This window comes from Megalobrama amblycephala, unplaced genomic scaffold, assembly GCF_018812025.1.
Source record: "Megalobrama amblycephala isolate DHTTF-2021 unplaced genomic scaffold, ASM1881202v1 scaffold199, whole genome shotgun sequence".
Classification (NCBI taxonomy): Eukaryota; Metazoa; Chordata; class Actinopteri; order Cypriniformes; family Xenocyprididae; genus Megalobrama; species Megalobrama amblycephala.
The window spans coordinates 1280221-1306550 of record NW_025953336.1 but is presented as its reverse complement, the minus strand read 5'-3'; the positions used below and the strand labels follow the sequence as shown (position 1 = coordinate 1306550).

At 35.7% G+C, this 26330-nt stretch overlaps 1 protein-coding gene across 20 annotated transcripts in view; it reads left to right on the top strand.

Moving 5' to 3' along the window:
* Positions 1–26330, top strand: part of LOC125260924 (neurexin-3b) — a 494859-nt gene that overhangs the window by 9128 nt on the left and 459401 nt on the right. For 14 of the 20 annotated variants that reach the window (XR_007183156.1, XR_007183155.1, XR_007183154.1 and 11 more), the window contains exons 3-5: positions 2639–2656; positions 4703–4732; positions 6622–6633. Coding sequence is in view for 16 of the 20 variants with exons in the window: in XM_048179441.1 (XP_048035398.1) it covers positions 2639–2656; positions 4703–4732; positions 6622–6633 (60 nt within the window). In the remaining 4 variants the exon portion in view is untranslated. The remainder of the gene's footprint in view (positions 1–2638; positions 2657–4702; positions 4733–6621; positions 6634–26330) is intronic. The other 6 variants (XR_007183157.1, XM_048179444.1, XM_048179443.1 and 3 more) reach the window with 1 other exon arrangement.

Genomic DNA, 26330 nt, shown 5'->3' with positions numbered 1-26330 from the left:
TCATTGGCAAACTGTGCCACAGCATTTAGTTATTGAGATCACAGAGACCACATTACATACACAAACACTTTATTGTGAATTCCAGCAACAAAATATTAAATCCTGTGATTTTTCTGTGCGTCACATTTTAGATGCATCCATTAGCTTTCCATCTGTTTAATCTCTGTTAGTTTATTTGCAAGACACTGCATTAAAAAGAAGTGTAGTCACTCAGTAATGATGCTTTAATTATTAAGAGACTCAATGAAAAAGAACAATTTTCCTGTGATTAGCTGCACCTTATTTTCTTCACTTACGAGCTGCACATTTTAACCTAGCCTTTTACAAGATAAAAAGCAATTAATGCCGGAAAAAAAGTCAAAACAATCCCTGTGGGCTTAGCTGTGAGGATTAATAAATATACATGGAAATATGACAGTTACTATAATCTTACTACAAAAGTAGGTCAATAAAAAAAAGTGGAAAAGAACTAGTATCCAGATTCAGACACACAGGGCATTTGTGTCTCTTGACCCAATGCAGGCAAATGTTGGGATGAAATGTTTGGGGATGAAAAATAGAGCAAAGGATTAAAGCTGAGCAGCATGTCATCAAGAGGGATATGGTCACGTGAAGGCGATAAACCCTCTTTCTCTCTCTCTCTCTCAAATGCTTCAAGTAACCAGCCAAAGTGACACTGTCTGGAAATCCGATTCTGCACTCTTCTGTGTTTTTATTTAACAGTGGAGGCAGGGGTATTGTTCTAAGAGGCAGCCATTTTGTTGATAAATGAGGCAGTGTTGTAGTCAAGACCAGTTTATTCAAGTCAGAGACCAAGACATGAGTAGGTTGACCAAGTCAAGACTGATACCAGAATAGGGTTGAGTGAGTCTAGTCAAATCAGGTCTAAATGATTCAGACAGTGAAATTATGCTTTCCTCTGGGATGAATCAAGCCTGGTTTTGCGTCAGTGTCATGTGAACCTCTGCAGCTCACACATGGTTTGCTCCAGCCCAGAGATACGATAGCACAGAGCAGATCGTATGCACAGACCACAAAAAGTATTTTTGTTGTAGTACTCATGACTTTAGTCTGAGTCAAGTCAAAAGGCTCCTGAGTCCATGACAAGAACAGGACAATGAAAATATGGTCTTGTACTCAGATTTGTGTACTACAATACTGAAGAAAAGAAAGATAAGCTAGTTAAGAAGTATAGTGGGGCCACCAGCAGCCAGCATCCTAAACACATTATACTGTATGCTGGTCGATTCAACTTTGCAATTAAACTCAGACATGAAACATCAGACTGTCTCTATCGATTAAATTTACCAAAAGTGCTATAAGCCAAGAAACCCAGCGAATCCTAAAAGCTTGACAAGTGTGCCCTAAAAGCCTATTGTAAATGCAATAAGCCAGGCAGACCAGCAATTATTGAAAAAATAAACTGATCATCCTCTGGTTCCAACCCTGAAAGTACGACAGGAAAGAGACAAAACTCTGGAAAACTGACTCAAGCTAACAGATGGAGATATCTGATGTTGTGTGGCCTTCAGAAAATCCATATGATTTTTTTTTCCCAGCCAGAAAGGAAGGAGGGAATGTTAACTAGGGTGCACGTTGTACAATTTATTTATTTTTTTTGCCATGGTTTTGCCTTCTGAGATGGCAAATTTTGTGAATCAAAAAATATTTCTTTCCTCATTTGGTAAAATTATCAGTCTTTGATTGCTTAGTGTGACATGCTCAATGATGGCCGATTAATTTTTTTTTGTCGAATTACCTCTGATGAAGCAGGGACAGGCATGCCATGTTACTTTAAAATGTTTGTGCGACTGCTAACTTGTCTATATGATATTCAACATTTAGCTCAGCTTGCAGTACATGCTGCTCGCAACATCAAGGTTATGGATTTAATTTCCAAGGAATGTTACCAGAGAACTTGTGGTTTTATCTGCAGCTTTAAAAATATATATTTTAGTTATTTCTTTGATTTAAATTGGTTTGTCAGATTTTATTTAATTACTGGTGATTCATATAAGCTTTACGATCTCAAATGTCTGGTTTAAGGTTTTACAGTATGTGATTATTTGGTTGAACTGTGCTGTTCTCCTCTTGCAATCAGTGTGCATTCATTTAAACTGCTTTATTCAGAAACATGAAACAACTTTGGATGATTTGCTTGGATAGCTGTATACACGAGTCTTCATTGAGAGTAATTCTTTGTGTCCACAGCGTGTCCAGAAATCCACAAACCTCACAACCTCGTAAATCCACGTGGTCCACATCGGACAGCTGGTTTAGTAACCTGCTTGGATTTATGGTCTCATCCAGAGTATGTGAGGAACACTGTTGCATTCTGGCACTAGATACAATATTTCTGCAGCAATATTCTCAATGTGATGGAGTGATTTTAAACAATAACGTCAATCTGTTTCTCTCAAAAATGGAACAGATATTATGCACTTTTTGTTCCACAGGATTTTTTTTGTTGTTGTAATAGGCATGCACAGGGACAGTCCTGATCCCTTGCATGACAAACAAGTTTGTTTATATTTCAAAAAAGAAATTTTTGCATGACAGCCTCCATGCAAAGTCAAAGGCGTGTCTAACAGTTGAACTTTCTCTGTCTTCCTTCCCCTTTGTGCCGTCTTCTCAAAAGCTGTCAACAAAACTCCCGGTAAGTGAGTCTTAGGCTGTGCAAACTCAGCACATATTGTATGAACTTGGGTAAAAGCCAGATGAAGAGAATTAAAATAATGTTCTATTCACTTAATAGTCACTTTCACACATAAAGCCATACAATTGCATAAAACAGGACTCCAAATACTTTGTGCATGTACCCCACTTACCCTAGCACACAGTTAATTTAAATGTTTTCCTCTGTTAATAATTTTTCGGTAAGCTGTATCAGTGCATTAATTTAATAAATGTTAAAATGTATTAACATTAATACCAATAATAAAAATAATAAAATTACAAAAAACAAACAAACAAACAAACAAACAAACAAAAAAATTTAAATTTATTAATGAATTACCAAAAAATAATAAAATAAAAATACAGCCACATAAATTATTATGGACATTACTTTTGGCTATGAACTTTAAATTGCACTGAATTATAACTTGCTTGTGTGTAGATTACACTGGTCATTTCCTCCCGGCTTGCAATTCTCCTGACAGACGATCATAGTGTTTGTTGTCATGTTGTACTTCAGCACAGTGCTGGCAGTGAACATAATCCTTGTTTGTTGTGAAATACTCCCACACCTCATTAAGTTGAGCTCATTCCATTTTTACAAGCCAAGGCTCTGTGTCGTGGAGGTGACTATGCATACATAATCTATGCATGCTCTCTAGAAATCCATCAGAGTATTTAAAACAATTAATCAATCACCTATTAATAATCATCAATACCCCTGCTTCTACTAGAAAAATGGGAGAGCACAATTTATTTGGAGCTGAATGCACAAGTTTGCAGATTTTTGTGGCTAAATTGTTATGATAAAAGGAAATGACTTGGACTTACAGCATTAGCTCCTTCAGAACTTTGTGATTGAAAAGTTGGAAAGCTAGCACAATACTTGAATATAAATGTATATTTACACATTTAAATTTCTGGCAAAGGCTGTATGTGTGAAAGTGTCAGATTACACAATCTGCTTATATTACAATAACGTATTACTATTAGGGCTGTCAATTATATAAAAATAACCAAATTGATTACATTATGTTGATTAATCAAAATGAATAATAAAAAAAAAAAAAATCACATACTGTACACTACCATTCAAACGTTTGGGGTCAGTTAAGATTTTTTAATACATTATTCAACAAGGATGCATTAAATTGATCCAAAGTGACAGTAAAGCCTTTCAAATTGTTACAAAAAAGAAAGTATCACAGTTTCCACATTAATATGAAACAGCACAACTGTTTTCAACGTTGATAATAATAAGAAATGTTACAAGCGCACCAATCAGCATATTAGATTATGAAGATATTAGAAGGATCATGTGACACTGAAGACTGGAGTAATGGCTGCTAAGAATTTAGCTTTGTCATCACAGGGATAAATTACAATTAAATTATTAAAATATATATATAATATATATATAAAACAACTGTTTTACATTTTTAATAATGTTTCACAGTAATTATTTATACTTATTTTTGATCAAATAAAATTTGCAGACTTGTTGAGAACAAGAGGCTTCTTTCAAAAACTTAAAAACATCTTACCGTTCTGTGCTCTGTCCAGCTGTTTTGAACAACAGAATGACAAAAATTTGGTTCACATTTAGATTATATTTCAAGTTTAAATGGCTCCAATGGCTGTACAATTCCTTATTCTAGAATTTACATACAGCTCAGTGGGCATGATTAAATACTTTGAATGTTGCAAGTATATATATATATTTTTATTATTGGTATATATATATATATATATATATATATATATATATATATATATTGTACTAAATTAATTGACAGCCCTAATTAATGTTAGCACAGTTGTCCTGGATTAGGGAGTTAGAAATGTTGTTGTCAATTTCTCTTTCTGTATGAAGCTTTTTTTAATTGCTGAAAGCTTCAGCTTTAGTGTGATAGCCATGGTTTGTCTGTCACCAAACTATGAGCGGTCTCAATACCTGAACAGTATTGGTATTGGTGTTCTCAAGTTTTCTTTCTTTCTCTGTCTATCGCTCATTTTCTTCCCCAAGGGTTCGCGCATATGGTGAAGTCTCCACAAGGTATGCTCTATTATTGCACATTTTCCAATGTGTTTACATTGTTTTTGCGACTTCTCTTGCACGTGCATGCAGCTCCCTGCACTGATTGGCTCTGCCCTCGTGACTGCATGATTATTGTCCTCTTGCCTGAATTATGTAATTTCTCTCTGTGATACTGTGGTGAACTGACAGGTTAGGAGTGCGGTTTTCTCAGGGTTGACTCCCCCCATGATGTCATAGCAAGTTACATTCTCTCTCATACGTTAGACTACTGCAGTGCCAACTGACCCATAATGTACAATCACTGATCTGCCCTTCATTTTACTTAGATATCATTCATAGACTTGCAGAATTACTATGCAGTTATAAATAATATATCCCTGAGCTAAACGGAACAGCTCTTTCTAAATGAACCATGCTGAAAGGAAGCAAAAGGGCATATTAATAGAATGATTCCTTTTTAAATAGTTTGAAAGATTTTTCTTTTTAAATGTGTGGTATAGGAAGATCTGCCATGATGGTTTTGTCCCGAATTCTGGGCTTCTACCAACTTTTAAATACTGAAAGAAGGTTCAGAAAATGTTGGTTGTCAACATGTGAAGGTCAAACTAAATATTATAGCTATATAAACATTTATATTATTATTTAATATGAAATATTATATTATAGTTTTTTATAATATTATTTAATATAAATTAAAAGTATTTTGTCTCATTTTGCAGTCCTGTTACTGAAATTAATGTTCAAATACAATTTAAAAATCTGATTTGTGATTTTGTTATATTCTGGGATTAAACCTAAAATTCAAATGCAACTTTAAAAGAAAACACTAAAATCTGTCAGAATGGATAACAGGGTTGCACATAGCATGTTAGCAAATTTAAACTAAATTTAAGGTGTCACTCAGTAGGAGCTTTCTTTCTGCCTAAATGTTGGTTTATAGTTATTAAAAAAAACCAACAAAAAAAAACGTTTGATCTATTTTCTTACAAAAGTTCTGGCAGTGGCAACAAATAGTCAAGTTTGATGAATGTAGTCAACACTACAATTTGTAGAAACAAATAAATGAGATTTATGGAATGAGATTATTTACTTGTCTTCCTGCCATGCTGTTGAAAGGCTCCAAATTGATGTTACTTGTTGGCTGTCATGATTTTAAGCAATGTCCAATAGAAAATAATGTGGTAACAGGGTTGCAGGCAAAATTTGAAGCACAGCTAAATATTATGTTTTTGGTTATTAAAATTTGTCCTTATAAAAATAGACAAATTATGTATAAAAAAAAAGAAAAAGAAAAACTGTATTTTCTCTCTCTCTCTTAAAAAGCCTATTCATGGCAAATCCCACCTACTAATTAAGGTCACTTGGCACAGAAATGTACAATTCTTGGGTGCGTCATGCTTGTGGTGGGTTCTCAGTGGAGATGGACAGCCACTCAGACATGAATCCATTATATGTCCTTCATTCAAGCACTCGTGTCCTGACATGAAAGCCTTTGAACCGGTTAGTCCTTATAGAGAAAGATACATCTAAATATATGAATCAACATATGCCTGTCTTCCAGACCAGAAATACAAAATAGTGCCAAACTCTGTCCCTGAGCATCTGTTAGTTTGAGAAACACTAGCACGTTTTTCCCCCACCTCAGTTCAAGTCATATGGATGGGGTAACAATTATATCCATATTAATTCTGCAATACAGGGAATTCTACGGCAAATCAAGTCAGATAATGCAGTCTGAATGCTCTCATTATTCTAAAGTGCATGTAAATCTGTCCAGAATATGTATGTGTGCACAACTCTCATCCTACAATTTACTGTCCCTGTCTCTCTCTTTCCCACTGTCCTTCTTGTTGACATCACCCTTCCTGTTTGTCTCTGTGGAACCTCTTCAACCAACCCCTATGTAGGCAGAAACAAAGGTATTGCATGCTTTCCCTATTATATTAGTAGGCCTTATTAGCCACTGCAGATTAGCATTACCTTCTGCAGTATATGATAGTTAAGTTAGTGAGTCTTTGGGATACGGGATCTTCTTGTCCAGACAGCCCAGCCATGAATGCTGATTATGAAACCAAGTTTTGCGGTCAAAATAGATGAATCATCTTATTTACGGTGATATGGAGATGTATTGGTGGTGTCTTTCTGGAGCTTGTTGATTTATTTAAATTATGCTTTCCATTTCTAAGTCATATAATGTTGCAGTGTCTCATGTTTCTGAGGTTCTTGTGTTGCTGAGTGCATGAACAGGCTGGATTTTGAAGCTGTGTATCTGTATAAGTATATCATTCAGAGAGGGCTTGTGTTTTGGGCTGAGTCAGTGACTCCAGGGACAGGTTGAGTGTATTACTATGCCACCGCATATTTATGCTTTAAAACCAGAGACGCTGAGACAGAACCTTTCATATAAATTGACCTCTTGGATCTCTTTTCTGTTGTCTTTAACTTTTTCTTCACTTTTAGTTATGACTTTGTGATTTGAGCAAATTCTTGTGGCATTGTGTTGTGTCTACACAATACAAAACAAAACTATTTTTTTCCCTTTAAAATCGATAGATTTCTACACTTTTCTACATGGTCTCCATGTCAAAAATGAAATAAGAATTTAACATTATGATATTAAAAATATACAAAATCATTTAATCAATCAATATTGTCACTAGCACATTGATGGTAAAAAATTCGAAATTGTGGTTTTATATATTTTATTTTAAAATTAAGATGCTAGACGTTCTGACCCCCTAAATCTACAGTTATTAATATTAAGATTTATTTGTGAAATGATTTTGCTGTTCTGAAATAGTTTGCCAATGGATTGCTGTTGAAAATAAAATAGGATTGCATTTTCATTTTACATAAGGGCCCCATTTTAACGATCGAGCGCATGGTCTAAAGCGCTAGCGCAAGTGCACTTAGGATGCGTCTGAATCCACTTTTGCTAGTTTAACAACAGGAAAAATGGTCCCATGCCCAGCGCATGGTCTAAAAGGGTTGTCCCTCTAAATGAATAAATAAATAAATTCTCTAAATGAGTAATGGGTGTGTTTTGGGCGTTATGGCAATAAACCAATCAGATTCTCATCTCCCATTCCCTTTAAAAAACAGTTGTGCTCACGCCATGGCAGATTCGCCATTTACATGGCAGAATTTGTAAGAAATTTGAACGCTTCTCTAGCGAGGAAACAGATCTGCTCATGCGCGAGGTTAAAGTGCGCAAGCAGACTACGGTACAAGCCAGATTCCACCAAAGAATTTTTATCTTTATGCACACAATAATAATCTTTTACATTGTAATCCTTTTATTTTTAATATTTGGCATGTTTGTGTTCTGCTGCGTGTCACTGGCTATGTTTACATGCACCAATTTTCGTCAGTCCGAATGAATCGAATCCGATTGCAGATCTGTTTACCTGTACTCTAAACATTGTAATCTGATTCAAATATTCGTTTATATGTGTTTTATATACATTCCGATCAAAACTTTTGCGCACGCGCTCTGCATATGTGATGTCATATCAATCACACTTGCGGTAACCCGGGTTGCGTCTGTTAACAAATGATGATCATGTATCGACGATAACCAGAGATATTGTCAAAAGCATCAAATCTTGGCAATATTAAGAGGATTTGGTATTTCCAATTAATGTAGGGCTGTTACATTCTTCTAGTCTATTATTATAACTATTAGGTTCGGCTTCTTTTATTATTAAATTAATATTATACTACGTGCTGTGAGGATAATAAAAGATTAGCCTATTAGCTATCTTTGAAAATGTTTTAAACATTTTTTAGGTCTAATATACGATGAATTATAGGCCTATAGCTAATTAAAATTATTAAGAGTGTAGGCTATAATATTTCCTAATACCGCAGTCATCAATGAAAATTAAGTGCAGCTTTACTTAAAGCACCGACTTTAAAAAACCAACCTGTTTAACACAAAATACTATTATTCTCATTTGTTTCACAAGCTTATATGTACTGCCACAAGAGAAATAATGGAATGAATTAAGACAGTTATATACTATAACAGTTATCAGCATATTATGTTGAAATCGTCTCTGAGTTTTGTCACTTTTTACTTTCGCTTTGAATACTGACTTAGGTTGAGACTTTTTCACCAGCATAAGTCTCGCTCAAAGTTTGCACGTTGCTTCTTGTGTAATATCCATTGGCTCCCCTTCAATGTTTTAAAACGGAAAGATTTCCAATATTATTTCCAATATTCCAATAAAGATGTATGCCAACAGACAGTGGCGTATGTATCCCTTCGTACGCCACTGTCTGTTGGCATACATCTTTACAACTAAAGACATGAACGTGAACTTGCGCACTGCATAATGCGTGTCAACATTGCATTGCGCATGTGCCCCAGAGACTTCTGAATACGATTGAGAAAGTAGTCGGATTCAAGCGTTTACAATGGTCATTTTTTGCTGTTGGATCGGAAGAGAAAAGGAATAAACCACCCCTTCCAATCCGATCGAAATTTCATTCGGATTGAGCTCAATCGGATCGATTAAGGTGTTTACATGAACGTTTTTGAATCCGTTTTTGAATGCCAACAATGCACCTGAACACACCCTATTTTCAGACCAACACGCCCATGCTGTTTAAACAACGTAGCACTGTACATGAAAATGATAACTGTGTTGGGCTGAAACTAGCAACAAACATTTGTGCCACATTGCGCCGGGTGTATGAAAGTACAGCTGCAAGCTTACAGCTGATTGGCTAGTCAATATTCTGAGATGACACATCAAGTGTTGTTGTGACACCACTGTAGACACATTTTCTGTCCTCTCTTATTTTCAATAAAAGTGAAAGAAGAGTATATATAGTATAAAGAGACCTAAACATTTACATAAATGAACAAATTATACTTTGCTAGCAACCCCACACATAGCAGATAATGGAAGAGACCGCTAACAGTAACAGTTCTTTTATGTACTGGAGGAGGGAAATGAAATCAGCACCTCACCAACCCTCTACTTATGTTTTAGTGAGATGAGAAGAAGTTATTAGCTTAGGCTAATGGCTGAGGATCAGTGTGCTTGTGCTGGGGATGATGAAATTACTGGTGGCTGAAGGTCATCCAAATGGCTTCTGCTAAGAGCTAATCTAGAGCCTTCACAAGACTGGACTAAAGTCAGAAGTGACTGGGGCTGGGTGGGTTAGCTTGCTACTGCAGTGTGAGAGATATGCTATGCGACTAGCTGTCTTTGAGGAGTGATTAGAAGAGTCAGGAGAAGTTCAGCTCTGGTTTAGATAATCTCTGCTTGGAGCTTTAGAGTTTCTCTCTTTGGCCCCAGTCCTTAGCGCTCACTCTAATTATCCCCTGAAAATTTCTGCCTCTGAACAAAGACTTTCTCATTTTCTCTCTCTCTCTTCCTCTCTGTGCATTTCAGTGCTCTAGATTTCTGGGTGGATTCATCCAAAAATCCCCATCTTGTAGGACTGTGATACATTAGATGCATGCACATGCACACACTTTGAACCATATGTCCCAAAAGACAAGCAGACACTCTGAATTACCTTGTAACAAAATGGTATATCATAGCATATAGTATGCAGTTTACAGTAACATATGGCAATAGTACAGTACCATATGGCAATAGTACTGCCTAAATAGTAGATTGCATAAATAGTAATAGTACATAGTGTACAGTATAATATAATTTGTAGTATACTATGTACTGTATAGTAAACAAAATACAGTTTAGTCTAGGCTGTACTATACTAGGCTGTAACAATTGTTTTGATAGTCAATTAATTTGACAATTATTTCTTTGATAAGCCCATTTTTATTTTCTATATTTTATTTTAAAAAAATAAAATGTTATTCCACATCCTGCCCAATGTTGTCTTCCAAACAAAGTGCAAACTGGCGACTTTTTCCAAATGACTATTAACTGATAATCAAATTCAACAAAATTAACTGATAATCAAATTCATTGTCGATTATTTTGATTATAGATTATTATCAATTAGTTGTTGCAGCCCTTTTATGCAGTGCATAGTAAACAGTGCAGTGTATACAGTGTATAATATATAGTATAGGGACGCACCGGATGTTCGGTAACCGAAATTATTCTGCTGAAAATAGCAAAAAAAAGCACTTTCAGTGTTCGACTGAAGAAGTGAAAAGGCCGAATAAATGGTGTTTTTGATGATACGATTAAATTGCAATCAGAGTGAAAGGCATCATTTATGTTGTTCGGAATACATTGGGGTTATATTTTAAAAAATATGAAACTCACTGACAGAAGGCTACTTTCAATTTCAAATGCTCATGTGTGCTTTGTGAAGAGTTCTTGCTCTGTGTGTGACTCCATTTAAGTGGTTAAATATACTTGCTTTTAAAAATGGTTTTATGATGCAAAATTAATGTAAACACAGTCAGTTATGTTAAGGGATTAAACAGATAGGACAAACCACATCTTATATTTCAAAAGAGATCTATGCACTAGTGTGAATGCAGCTTACTTCCCACTGTTTATGATGTCATCAGTAATAATCAAACAACAGTAAAGATGAGAAAGAGAAAAATCACTCACAGCTCTTAAATGGAAAACGTTCAGATACTCTTAAATACTGAAGGCACTCTTTGTTTATTGCTTGTAATATTGTTTCTTTATTTCTCTTTATTATTTACTTGCTTTTATGTTTTGAAGCTATATTAGTTTATATATTTAAAAATTCCTAACATACAATTGTTTTTATGTAATTTTTTTTTAATTTGTAATTATTTTTAAAAAGTACTTTTAATTACATATGTAATTTAATAAAATTTAAAAAAGAATCGTTTTGGAATCAGACCGTGACTCCCAGAATCGGATCGGAATGTGAGGTGTCTAAAGATTCCCACCCCTTCTACACTACATTCTTTCAGTATAGTTATAGGCTTAATATAGCTATTGAAGAAGGGGGGCTCAAAGATGGCCAAATAAAGATATTATAAACTAATTTATTTATGTTAAGTGAATTGTGCTTTGTTGGTATAATGTCTGCTGGAATGTAAAAAAAAAATTTCAGTGTTAAATATTTTTAAATTATAGTTTTGTAATTTAATTTTTTCTTTTAAAAGCAAGACAAAATAGTAAAAAGCATATTTTGACTTTAATTTATGCAATGGTGAAAAAATTGGCTAAATAGAAAAAAAAAAAAAAAAATGTTGGCCAATTGTTTCATTATATTTGGCTTTAGCCTTGGCCAAGAAAGGGCTTTTCACACTTGAAATAGTTAACCCTGAGTTATTCTAAAAACCAGGTAAATAGAATCCTGGATTATCTTTATTCACGTTTCACACTGCTCATTCTATACCTATACTAAACAGTTAATCCTGGACATTCCTAAACCCTGGGTTAAAGTCCTTATTTGCATATTTGTGGTGTCAGTGTTACTGACTGGACAAACGCAGCACGTGACCTGTTTACATAAAGGCCCTAGCATTACTTATCCTCATTGATGACTGTACTGTCAAGTTTTTTTCTGAATAAACTTTTCAAACTTTAAAGGTAAGAATGACCATTTCTTCTTCACTGCAATTGTCATGTTTTCCATTGCCATTTGACATTTTTCCTATCATAAGCAGAAATGACTGTTTATATACATTGCGTAGTGTTTCCGTGACTGCCCGAAGTGCGTGAATATAAGGCACGCGATTGGTTGTCGGTTGCTAAGCATCTAGTTGTAACATTCTAACACTGCATCATTTCACACTGTACAAGTTTGGCACTGCAATGTGTAGTTAACACTGCAAAAGCAGTGCTAACCCTTTCATAACCCCAGGTAAAAGGCGGTGAAAATTTATGAAAAGCCATACATTTTCATTTTGGTGTATCCCTAATATAGTAGTGTTGAATACAAAAAACACTGAAATTCTATTTATACAAATATTATCAAATTAAATAAAAACTGTGACATATTTCAAGAATTTCTCTCTTTCTCTCTTTTTTACTTTTCTGAACTTATAGTTTTGCTCTAATAATTTCCAAATCAAATTTTGCTAATTTCTATGTTAATATTCAGTAATAATGTAAAGAAAAAATACAAGTAGTAGAAACATCAAGCACTAGAATAACTAGAATAAAGACAAATTCATTTAAAGTTTATTAGTTATCTAACAGAAGCATTGAATATTCAAGTAAAGATTAAGAATTGCAGAAGTGCACAAAGACAACATTATATTAAAAGTAATTACCATAATTAGTTTTACAGTATTTAGCTCAAACAGGAGATGGTTTGAATACAGTGACTGCACTTAGTTGTAGAAAAGTGTCGGTTCTACTGATTCTGTAAAGTGACTGGTATTGTTTTTTTGTTTTTGTTTTTTTTTAAATATCAACTTATGACCGAATCAAGTTTTGACATCCCTAGTAGGGTGACCAGACGTCCCGAAAAATTCGGGACAGTCCCGAAATCTAAACTGTTGTCCCGAATCCCGAATTGTCCCGAAAATTATACTAAAGCAAAATCTTGAGTAGTTATTTTCTGATAAACATTAAAAACTGTCTGCGGAGGTTTGTCCTGCAACCGGCCCCCGCCGGCTGCTCATTGGCTGCAGCATCTTTTTTCTAAGTTCTAAAAAATTACCGTAGGCGGCTAGGGAAAAGACAGGAGTGCTGGAAACAGTGAAAACCTCTGCGAAATATACTGACGTCGGGCCTCCACAACCTAGGTAGGCTATAGCTGTGTGAATTAAAAGTTTTATTGTCTCTATTCATTTATCTAATTAATCTATATGCACAAAGACAATACGACCTTTTTGTCCCATTTTGTTTTAAGCCTTGATGAAGAGAGCGCAAGTTGCTGCAGCCGCGAGGAGGACAGTGATGCACGCGTAAAGGAGTGATTGATTGCTCGCGACACTGTGTACAAAAAAATACTTCAATACACAATTATTTCGTTATTTTCGTTTAAGCTTATTAGCGTTAGGCTATACAGAAAGGTCTGATTAGTTACTTACAACAGTCATTGTTTTGTTTTTTTTCACAATGACATTTGAGTGAATGATTTTAATGTGCTTTTTTTGTGGCAGACTAAAGACTAATGACAGACTGTTGATCTTTGAATAAAAATATGTTTGGTTCAGGTTTGAAATTCATTATCTTTTATTATAGGCTACGCAGTCTAATATCATAGAAGCCCCCCATCCCGTCACCCCAGACCCCCACCCCCCCGTCCGAATTTCAGCCAATCTCATCTGGTCACCCTAATCCCTAGTAAAGTATAGTGTATATAGTAGGGGTGTGACGAGACGGGTATCTCACGAGACGAGACAAGACTCGAGATTGAGTTCACGAGACGAGACGAGACAAGATTTTTACACACTATTTTTAAGAAATTCTCAATGGCGAAATACATGACTAGAAAAAATATTCTGCAGGTGTATTTGAAATGTTTTAACTAATCATCTTATAATGAATGTCATTCAGTTCTACTTTCTGAGTATGAATTATCATATGCAGTAAAAGACAACAGTACTCAAGCACTGTAAAAGGTTTTGCCACTAACTCAACGGACTGACTTCTCTTCTGTATTTCAGTCTCTTCAGACCTTACTGTACATGATTTATGAGCTTCTATAACTTTTGACCTCCTAACTGAACTCCTTTCCACAAACTGATCATAGAAATAAACAGTATAAATAAAAATGTTAACACTTTACAATAAGGTCTCATTTATTAACATTAATGTATTAACCAACATCAACTTACAATGAGCAATATCTCTGCTACAATATTTATTAATCTTTGTTTATGTTAGTTAATAAAAATAGTCATTCATTGTTAGTTCATGATAGTTCACAGTGCATTAACTAATGTTAACAAATGAAACCTTACTGTTTGTGCTTAATAAGATTAAGAGAATTTTATTCTTATCTGTTATTCATTTTTATGGTAACACTTTGCAAGTTGAAACCATAATCGCACCCTCTCAATATTCAAAGTGCAAGTAAGACCAACTTTTTCTTTGATACAGAGTTAAGAGATGGTTACAACTACACTGCCCAGCCTAAAATAGCTTTCATATTGAGATATTTGCATGCATCAGGGAGCCGCTTTCAAAATGCGGGGTATTGAAATCGCGTTTGAATGCGCGCGCGCGTTTACTTTCACTTACAGCGATCGCGCTTACTCTTTAAATATGGAGTGGCGGCGACCGTTATCCAACTTAATTAAGTGTTTTTTTATTTAAACACAAAGCAAAAGGACAGTGGAGGCGTAATGTAAACGTAGCAGTGGCATATTCTTTCCTAATCATCCTAACACTCTGTCATGGCAACATCACGAGACTACTTTTCACCTAGACGAGAAATCTCGTCACACTTTAGTCTCGCGAGATCTCGTGACACGAGATCTCGTCACACCCCTAGTATATAGTATATGTGCGGTATATAGTATATACCATAGTTTGTAGCATGTTTTATCTGTGCTCTCGTGGGGTGTAGTAAGCCATTATGTTTTTCCATATGTTAATTTTTACAGCGATGGCTTTTGGCCCTGTGGACATTAACTAAATTCATCTCTGTCTCATTGTGCTAGTGTGCGTCAGTGGCAGTGCTTATGTAACATGGCTAGCACTCAGAGACACAATATGCCCTTAGCAACCTGTAACATTACAGACACTCATAAACCACAATAAAATAAATAAATAAATAAATAAAATGTATATTGTATTGTGCATTCACACATGGAATGTTTAATTGCACAATGTTATCTCAGCCTCATTTGATGGGGTTGTTTGTGTTTGTGTTTAGTATTTCTAGTTGTGTGTAGCATCAAGTCACATGGCAACACATCAAGCCTTGTAAATGAAGTAGTTTCTCATCATAGACACTGGTTAGAATGGATCAGATGGAGCAGTGTCAGATGTGATCCTCAACACGATTGCTCATTTCAATGGGCTTCTCAATGCACAAATCCAGAGCACATGATACTGTAACACCAACATCCAGACAAATAACGCTCTCATCAGTAAAAACTACAAAGATACCAGTCTCATCCAATCAGTGCATGAAACCACAGATATTCTCTGTTAATAATTGTAACAAAGACATCATTTAGAAAACCAATCCTCTCTTAATAGTTCTTTTGGCATCAGTTCCTCCTACTTCACTTTTGGTCTCTCTAACACTCATTTTTCAGTCTCACTCCTCTCTTGTTTCTCATTTCATCGCCATGCTCTGCTCAGTCACTGTCTTGTCCAGCACTGGGATTTCTCCAGTTATTGATTTCTCGTTCACTCAGCTAATGCACTTTCTCCCTCTCATGAACATCTCTTTAACATCACTCAACTATCAGTCGAATTTTCTTTTCATCCTTTTCCTCTTTTCTCCCTCAGTATTTTTTTTCCTGGTGCATTTGTTTTCTCTTAGTGATTTCATTAGATAAAATTCGAAGTTTGATATCGACTAGCAAGTAGAAAATCATGGTTTGTTGGTTTGTCTTAAAGGTGATAAATTCTAAATTTGTAATTTTGTTTTACAAAAATGTTCTATCCCAATTCAATATGCAGAAACAACTATTAAAGGTGCCCTCGAATGAAAAATTGAACTTATCTTGGCATAGTTAAATAACAAGAGTTCAGTACATGGAAATGACATACAGTGAGTCTCAAACTCCATTGTTTCCTCCTTCTTATATAAATCTCATTTGTTTAAAAGACTGTTACGTAACAGTCGGGGTGTACGCCCCCAATATTTGCATATGCCAGCCCACGTTTCCAACATTATAAAAGGCATTAGACAAGGGCAGCCAGTATTAATGTCTGGATGTGCACAACCAAATCATCAGACTAGGTAAGCAAGCAAGAACAATAGCGAAAAATGGCAGATGGAGCAATAATAACTGACATGATCCATGATAACATGATATTTTTAGTGATATTTGTAAACTGTCTTTCTAAATGTTTCGTTAGCATGTTGCTAATGTACTGTTAAATGTGGTTAAAGTTACCATCGGTTATTACTGTATTCACGGAGACAAGAGAGCCGTCGCTATTTTCATTTTTAAACACTTGCAGTCTGTATAATGCATAAACACAACTTCATTCTTTATAAATCTCTCCAACAGTGTAGCATTACCCGTTAGCCACGGAGCACTGTCAAACTCATTCAAAATCAGAAGTAAACAATATAACAGTATACAATACTCACATAATCTGATGCATGCATGCCGCATGCATGACGAACACTTTGTAAAGATCCATTTTGAGGGTTATATTAGCTGTGTAAACTTTGTTAAGGCACTGTTCAAGGCAAGCGCGAGCTCTGTGGGCGGAGAGCATGGGATTTAAAGGGTTCCGCAGCATAAAATCGGCGCGTTTATAATGATGCCCCAAAATAGGCAGTTAAAAAAATTAATAAAAAAAAATCTATGGGGTATTTTGAGCTGAAACTTCACAGACACATTCAGGGGACACCTTAGACTTATATTACATCTTTTAAAAACATAATCTAGGGCACCTTTAAGTTAATTCCCCTGAAATGTGTGAAAGCGTCTTTGGTTATTCGAGACATTGCCTCAATAGCAGTAAATTTCACTAGCCAATAGCGATCAAGCTATACTTTGGATGGGCCCATGGCCTATATAGAGAGTGGGCCTTTGAAAACTTTCAGCATTATGGCCCAATCCCTTGAAGATGGATCTGGAGGATCCGGAGGATGTAATCTCCTAGAACCCTTTAGATTCTTAATTTTTACCAAAAGAGCAGCCAGCTATCAGAGCCTGATGAGCATTGTTTCTCTGACCTCACTGGAGGAAAAGCATATTTGCGCACCGTCGGCCACTTGTATGCCAACCTCAAGGGGTCTTGTGTCTTTGCATAGAACATTTGGCTGTGAGAATTCTCCGCAAACAGGTGCACCTCTGCCTGCCCAAAAATGTACCAAGTCATCTGTACCATCTTGGGATGCAGCTCCCATTCCCCCAGTACTAGTGAATGCAACCTGACCCCCTTGGCGATTTATGTATGCTACCACCACCGTGTTGTCCATATGAAAGCATTGTGGACTTTTGGTAGAAACAATCGATATGTTGATAAAAAACAGTACAATCCATTGAACGAATTGACCCTTCGCCGGGAGTTTGATTGACAAGCGATCTAACCAATCAGAACGCCGAATCCGCCATTTTGTCCGACAGAGCAGTCAGGAGTTAGAAGATTAACCTCGGTGGACTTAAATTTGAAAAATGGTGTGTATTTACGTCTTTCCGCATTTGAAACAACATTCCTTATCATGTTCATTCATGTTTATTTGATGCTGTAAATTAACAAGTTGGAAGATATGATCGATTCACAACCCGCTTGAGCTGAGGAGCTACAGCAATCTGTCACGACACATTAAAGAGCCACAAAACGGTTTTTATTGTTCGAATTTCTTAAAAAAATTACACCATTTGAAAGCTGGGACTTTGTTTAATATCATAAGTAACCTGCTCTGTCTTGTCTGTTGAAGTGTTGTCAGTGTTTTCTTTGCTCCGCGATGTGTTATTCACTGCGTGTGGCGTGACAGCGCCACGGCTTGTCGGACAAAGCAACAGTCAAAAATTAAACATGGGCGCTACACTGACTAAGGTCTGTTGGATCACTGGATGGGACCTTTGCATGAAAACACTCATGAAGAGAAGCAAACACACAAATTTGCATTTTTGAAGCAAACACAACTTCATGAGTTAATTTGCACTTGAAATTGAAATAAATCTTTTCTTTTCTTCTGAACATGGAAGGTATAGGGGCTGTTGTGTAATCCTCTTCGGCGGCATCATGTCACACTCATTAAAGGATTAGTTCACTTACAAATAACATTTTCTTGATAATTTACTCACCCCCATGTCATCCAAGATGTCCTATGTCCTTCTTTCTTCAGTCGAAAAGAAATGAAGGTTTTTGATGAAAACATTCCAGGATTATTCTCCTTATAGTGGACTTCAATGGCCTCCAAACGGTTGAAGGCTAAAATTACAGTTTCAGTGCAGCTTCAAAGGCTTTAAACGATACCAGACGAGGAATAATGGTCTTATCTAGCGAAATGATTGGTCATTTTCTAAAAAAATGTAAATGTATACGCTTTATATATACAAATGATCGCCTTCCAAGTGCTTCCGCCAAAACCGCACTTTTGTATTCTTCAAAAAGCTTACGCTGTATGTCCTATGCCTTCCCTATGCTACTTACGGAATGAACGCAGCGCCAGTTCCATTTTTTCCGTAAGTAGAATACAGAGGTGGAAGTAATGAATTACAACTACTCACGTTACTGTAATTAAGTAGCTTTTTCGGGTTTTTGTACTTTTTTGAGTACATTTTTAAATCTGTAATTTTACTTGTACTTAAGTACAAATTAAGCTTAGAAATCTACTTTGCTACTTGTACAATCACATTCCGTTACTGAGTATGCCAACAATTTGAATATTCAAACCTTTGACCAGCATATTGGTAGCCAATAAAGAAATCCGAACATAAACGGACCAATGAAAACCCTGATATTTTACCAGCGGCGCGTTCTCATTCTCTCATCTCCCCGACAGCGAGTTTGACACACACCCGCCTCCTCCTGTCACTCACACGTTTCAGTTACAGAGCCTGAATGTCAGTGCGAGATTGCAAGGTATTGCGTACAATTTTAATCATACCCGCAGGTTTCTATGGCGTATATTAATTATAAATGTCGAGAGCGCATTATTGTAACGCGCAGAAAGCGACGCGAGCTCTCAAATATACAAGTGAACTGCCTCTCCTCTCACTCAGATATTGAGTGCGCTTTGTCAAGATTGTGTAGTGTGCAATCGTGAATCTCTCCATGCTCTTAAATTAAACGTTGTCAAAAGTTATCAATCAGAATAATCCTGACCAATGAAAATGCTACAGGAAATCTTATAAGTGTAATGCACCAGAAAGTCTCTCAACAATCAAAGGTGGATCTTTAATTTCTTTACAATGTAAATATATGTTTCAGAATGGGGCATTTGTATGATTTGTACATAAAAATAACCTAGTCTGTGTAACTGCATCACTATATTGTATAGACATTACAGGTCAAACCCCTCTGATGTTATTTTTAAATAAACAACATAATATATGGTTCTTAAAGGGTTAGTTCACAGAACACAAATTAAGATATTTTTGATGAAATCCAAGAACTTTCTGACCCCAGACTGATATGCAATTTCAACTTTCAAGGCCCAGAAATTTAGTAAAGACATAGTTAAAATAGCCCATGTGACTACCAGTGGTTCAACCTTAATTGTTATGAAGTGACAAGAATACTTTTTCTGTGCAAAAAACAAAAATAACAACTTCATTTCAACAATTTCCTTCACTCTCTAATGCTGTTCATGTGAGCACCATGACACATGCGTGTGATGCTGACACAGAATCCGGCCAATAATGAGCTGACGTTCTAATGTAGAACCTGGAAGCGCTGCACTGTGTTTACTAAGTGAACAGCATCAGAGACTGACATGGAAGAGAAGAAATTGTTGAATAAAGTCGTTTTTTTGTTGTTGTTGGTTTTTTTTTGTGCACAAAAAGTATTCTCGTTGCTCCATAACGTTAAGGTTGAACCACTGGAGTCACATGGACTATTTTAACAATGTCTTTACTACCTTTCTGGAATTTGAATGTTGCTGTCTATGGAGGGTCAGAAAGCTCTCTGATTTCATCAAATATATCTTAATTTGTGTTCTGATGTGGAACAACATGAGGGTGAGAAATTAATGACAGAATTTTCATTTTTCGGTGAACTAACCCTTTAACATACACAACATTTTTTGTTCTTATTTTATTACTGGCTGTTTACTTGTATTTTTTGTAAATTTAATTCAGTTTGAAATCAAGCTTTCTTGTGCTGCTTGTGAAGCTAGTGCAACAAAGTTACCCTATTGTAAAGACACATACACAGAGTGAGCAAATATTTATGTGAGATTGGAAACTGTAACTGTGTAATGGAAACTGATCAGTGTTTAAATATGCAAATAAAAGCCTAAATTAAAATCTGTTCATCGTATAAAGCGGATAGGTCTCTTCAGAAGACCTGAATGAGACCGCTCCATTCAAATTGATTACTGCTACGAGGCTTTTGCTTTTTGAAGCTTGACAATAATGATTGCCTTGACAAAATGGATGGACAAAAAAGTTAGATATTAAAATATCTACGGTATACAGTATGTGGTGGTTTCCCCCATGGTATTTAAAATGATACTGAATATTGATGATTTTCAAGGTATTGTATTGAAGTTAGAAATTCCAATATTGTGACCACTAATTCATGCACTTCATCAATAAGGTGAAAGTGCTTTGTTTAAAGTAGCTATTTTCTACTTAGATCTATGATTTGATTGAATATTTTTTGATAATTTATTAAATATCGCCGGCTAATTAGTAATTAGTAATTTTAGTACTTTGAGTAGTTTTTGAGAAGAGTAATTTGTACTTTTACTTGAGTAACTTTTTTGACACACTATTCTTACTTGTAATTGAGTATTATTTCAGCAATGTAACAGTACTTGTACTTAAGTACAAATTTTCAGTACTCTTTCCACCACTGGTAGAATAGGGAAGGCGTAGGACATACAGCGTAAGCTTTTTGAAGAAAACGAAAGTGCGGTTTTGGCGGAAACACTTGGAAAGGCGATCATTTGTCTATATAAAGCATATATATTTACATTTTTTTAGAAAATGACTGATGGTTTTGCTAGATAAGACACTTATTCCTCCTCTGGTATCGTTTAAAGCCTTTGAAGCTGCACTGAAACTGTAATTTTGAACTTCAACCGTTTGGAGGCCATTGAAGTCCACTATAAGGAGAATAATCCTGGAATGTTTTCATCAAAAACCTTAATTTCTTTTTGACTGAAGAAAGAAGGACATGGACATCTTGGATGACATGGGGGTTGAGTAAATTATCAGGAAAATTTTATTTGAAAGTAAACTAATCCTTTGATGTCTGTCCGCACTTATTTTACGTGATATAGTGGTTTCTCATCACAACTGATTTGGTAGTTAGCAAATATAAAAAAAAACAAAAAAACAAAACAAAACAAAAAAAAAACAAGTCTTACAGTGCACAGTTCACATTTTCGTCGAGCTGCATCTCTGACGGATCCGTGACTATCATGTCCCGCCGGCAGCCGAACCACAGACAGTATAGTGTTATTGAATGTGTTTCATGTTATCCTTTATTCATTAATTCTGTTCATTTATGAGTTATGAGTTTATTTCTATTTCGTGCCGATTCACTGATAGTGTGAGGATGTATATGACGTCATGAGCATGTAGTTGAGTGAACTTGAATGTACACACATAGCCTGAATGAAATTGGAGTATTTACATTACCAACACATAATTCAAAACTGTTTTGAAAAGTGTGAGACTGTATGCATATTTGTTAATGTATTTGTATTCATCAATGTTGAAACTGATTTGCGTAAAAACAACGGAGAAGAAGCATCGCATGTGGACGTTTATTTATTTAATATCATTATTTACAGGAGTATTACAATGTTGAACTTTATCATATCGCCGGGATGATAATCCTCCGGTCTAAACTGAATGTGTTTTTCAAAGCAGATGCAGAAGTGAAGTCCTGTCTCTTCACCTGCACAAAACGCATTCAGGCACAGAAGACAGCACCGTCCTTTTTCTTGTTAGGCAACCTGTGGACTCAATGTCCTGACAGGCTGGAGTTTGTGAAATCTCCACAAACGCAGTAATTTACAATGACGGTGATAAATTGAAATACAAAAACTACCAAAAACACACTGACTCACGGCCGCTCCTACTGAATACTGCACTGAGTCAACGCAGAGCCTGGCAAACAACTCCCTCCCGTGACATAAAATGACGCTATGTTAACAAACAAACAAACAAACAAACAAAAAAACGTTTTTTTTACAGTCAAATAAATCTACTAAATGTGTGTCCTGTAAAACATTTTTTAATGTATTAATTTTTCATATGGTATTTTCATACAAGGTTATATATTCATTTCGAAAAAAAAATAAAAAAAATAACCTGCAATATGCTCTTTAATAACTGATTTTGTAGTTTGATTTTTCATGTGAGCTTTTTGTTTTTCTATGCTTCTTCTTTTTTTTTTTGTTTTTTTTAAACCTACATTAAAACCTGTAGACATCACTTTTGGCCACTACTGTAGGTCATGGGCACACCCAAATTGGCATGCTTGAATGCTATAGGCTAGTGAATTTCTTTGTGCATCTCAGCTGGCCCAAAAACATTAGCTCAACCAATGGTATGATTTTGGAGCATGATTAACTGTTTAGCTGGGAAACCTGTTTGAAACATTATTGTTTCAAGTACATTTGGTAATTCTAATGGTGTAGATATTAAATATGTACCTGTAAACTAAAGGATATTTGCTATTTTAGAAAATGATTCTTCAATATGCCAAGAAGTCAAGAAGTCTTTATACACCTGAGAAATTATATGTACACCTACATTTGCTCAACAATTCGCGTCATGTGAGATGTGTACTATATCAATAGGCAAGCCAAAGAGGAGGGCTGAACTGTTGAGCATGCAAATGCACTTGCACTGGCTCCGATATTATGCAGATGAGATGCTAATGAAGGCACTGGCCCACAGTGCACTGCTGCTCAGGGAAGATAATCAAACGCTGATCAGCACACAGCAGAACTCTCATTGGACCCCAATCACCACCTGTGCAGCTCTACAATGTTACATTCCCCTCTCTGCCGTAACCTTTAACACATATGAACAACTCAAGACAAAGGACACATGTTTATGTATGAGGAACAGGATTTGTTTGTTTCATGAATATTGGACAGAAAGTTGTATGCTTATCCCAACCAACTGATTTATCTGATTGGTCAGTTATTTTAAAATTGACATTGACCCGCTGTGGTTCACATTAAAGAGGAACAATGTTTAACATGGCACTGCTTCTTAAAAACAAGTTGCACAGGATATGGGATGCTAAAGAAACAGTGAAACATGTTGTAAATGGCATACTTCTTCCAAAATTAAAAATGTAACAGCTAATTTTCATCAGTTATTTCGTCTATGAAACGTTACATTTCTTACAGATTTCTGCTTGTTTTAAATCAGATACAGATAAAGTAGCACTGTTTTTGAATGCATCAGCGACAGAACAATTAAGTGTGTGAATTAATCCTACCAATGTAGCATCTCTTCGTTAATAGTGAAGCTGTTGGTTCAAAAGCACAAAGAAATATATGCTATGACGGTAACACTTTACAATAAGGTTCATTAGTTAACTACATTAGATAGCATGAACTAATAATGAACTGCACTTATACAGCATTTATTAATCTTTGTTATTATTAATTTCAACATTTACTAATACATTATTAAAATCTTGTTAATTAATGCACTGTGAACTAACATGAACAAACAATGAACAACTGTATTTTCATTAACTAACATTAATGAAGATGAGTAAATACACTAACAAATGTATTGCTCATGGTTAGTTCATGTTAGTTAATACATTAATGTTTAACTAATGAAACTTATTGTAAAGTGTTACCGCTATAACTTTAAGTTTCTAACGTGTTTTCTTATTGGTAAATCACAGGACAGTGTTGACACAATTTCTTGCTCCTGTTTGCAATCTTCATTTTATATATGAGCTAGGGTTAGGCGATGTCCCCTAAATTGGCAGTTGACGATGTTTACAGTAAAACATTGCGATGGACGATGATATTGTCGGGTGGGGTGGGGACGGTATCATTTTAATTATTTTTAATTTAAATACATATAAGTACAAACAAAACAATACATTTAGAGTTTGTAAAATACACACTGATGTAGGCTATATAGAAGAGGCAATAACAATTCTTGCCATTATAATTAGAGGACACGTTTTATTCATATCAGATACACATTGTGTAAGTAACTTTACAGTTTACTTTATTCTTCCCCAGTTCACCGCTTACTTACTTTGGGAGAATTGGATGAATTCACATGTTGTAAATCCAACAGAACCTGCAGCACAAACTAACATGGCGGCGCCCATAACGTGTATAGCTCAACTAACGCGATTATTATAAAGGTGCTCATATTTGACAATCGGAATATCAGATGTTATAGTTAACAAATTTGTGAATATTTTGAATAAAAAAGGAAAACTGAAATAAGAGCAGATCATCAGTCATACAGCGCTGCGGTGTGTGACATGACAAGCAATGACGCGTCACCATGGAAACAATAAAGTGATACGTTCTAAATAACGGTCGCCAGAATATTTTAAACTTGCGTGCGAAAGGGTTATGTCTCTCCATCGTGATGTCAGTCAGCTATCATATGGTCCATCGGCACAACCCTAAAATGAGCTACTGCATGTGCTTAACAGCATCCTCAAAACATCCTCAAAATGTTGCAGGTAAAATGTTCTAGCTTTGATAACGTGTCACATTACAAAAATATTTTGTCATCTCGGGCTCATATTTCATTATATCTCATTTTGTCATCTCAGGCAAAAAATATCCTCATAACATTTTCCTAATGAGGCTTTTTTGTGACATTTTCCTAATGTGGCTTCTTCCTTTTTGTTATTATAGAACATTTTATCAAATGTGTCTTATAAAACATTCCGTCATCTCAGGCCTCAGTGACATCCTCAAAACATTTTTCTAATGTAGCTGTGAGAATGTTCTTACTTTATTATAGTACGTTGTGTCAATGTTTTATTGAGAACATTGTATAATCTGTTATCTCAGCAGCATCCTCAAAACATCCTCAAAATGTTGCAGGAAAAATGTTGTATCTTAGTTTGCATTATTTGAACTAATACATTACATTCAAATGTTTTCTTTAAGACTAAAGCCTGTGCACACACTTAAAGGTGATAGAGAGGATTTTTTCGTCGACTGAGAATCCAAAGACTGTTACTGAGTTTTTGAAATGAGCGCATGCGTAAGAACAACCCCCCTCCTTCACTGCTCATTTCAAAGGAACGCCTCCCAAAACGCGTCCACGAGTATTGGAACACGAGTGTTTACCATCGGCATTCGCTGTGTCGTGTTTTTTGGATTCATTATGTCGGACTCACCACAGGTAACTCATGATCTGCACTTCGTTATTCCTGTCTCCTGACAAAAACATTGCATGCGGCGCCTGTAGAGTGTGGAAAGTTACTGGAGTGCGCAGCCGCGCTCGTCTTTCACAAGGAACGTCATGGCGGTGATTGACAAGCCAGAGGGCCAATCCGCGCACGTCTCTCACAAGGAACGTCACGGCAGTGATTGACAAGCCAGAGGGCCAATCGTTTACGCGATGATCGCGTAAAAGATTGGCTGATGTTTTTAAGGCCCTACCTCGTGCACAGATGATGTATATTAATATTATTACTTTCAGTGCACCTAATAAATAGTCTTTTATCAGTTAGTAAAGACAGTTTCAAGTAATATTGCAAAAATGTATAAATACAAAACATCCTCTTTAGCACCTTTAACGATTGTAAATGGCCGATTATGAATGTAAATTGATACTTATGACTGATCGCTCTCAAACGCGTCCAGTCAGAGCCAGTTGCGTTCAGTCTGCGATTACAGTCGGTGTTCAAATGTAAGTATTGTGTAAGTATGTCCATGCAAATGTCCATGTGTAAGTATT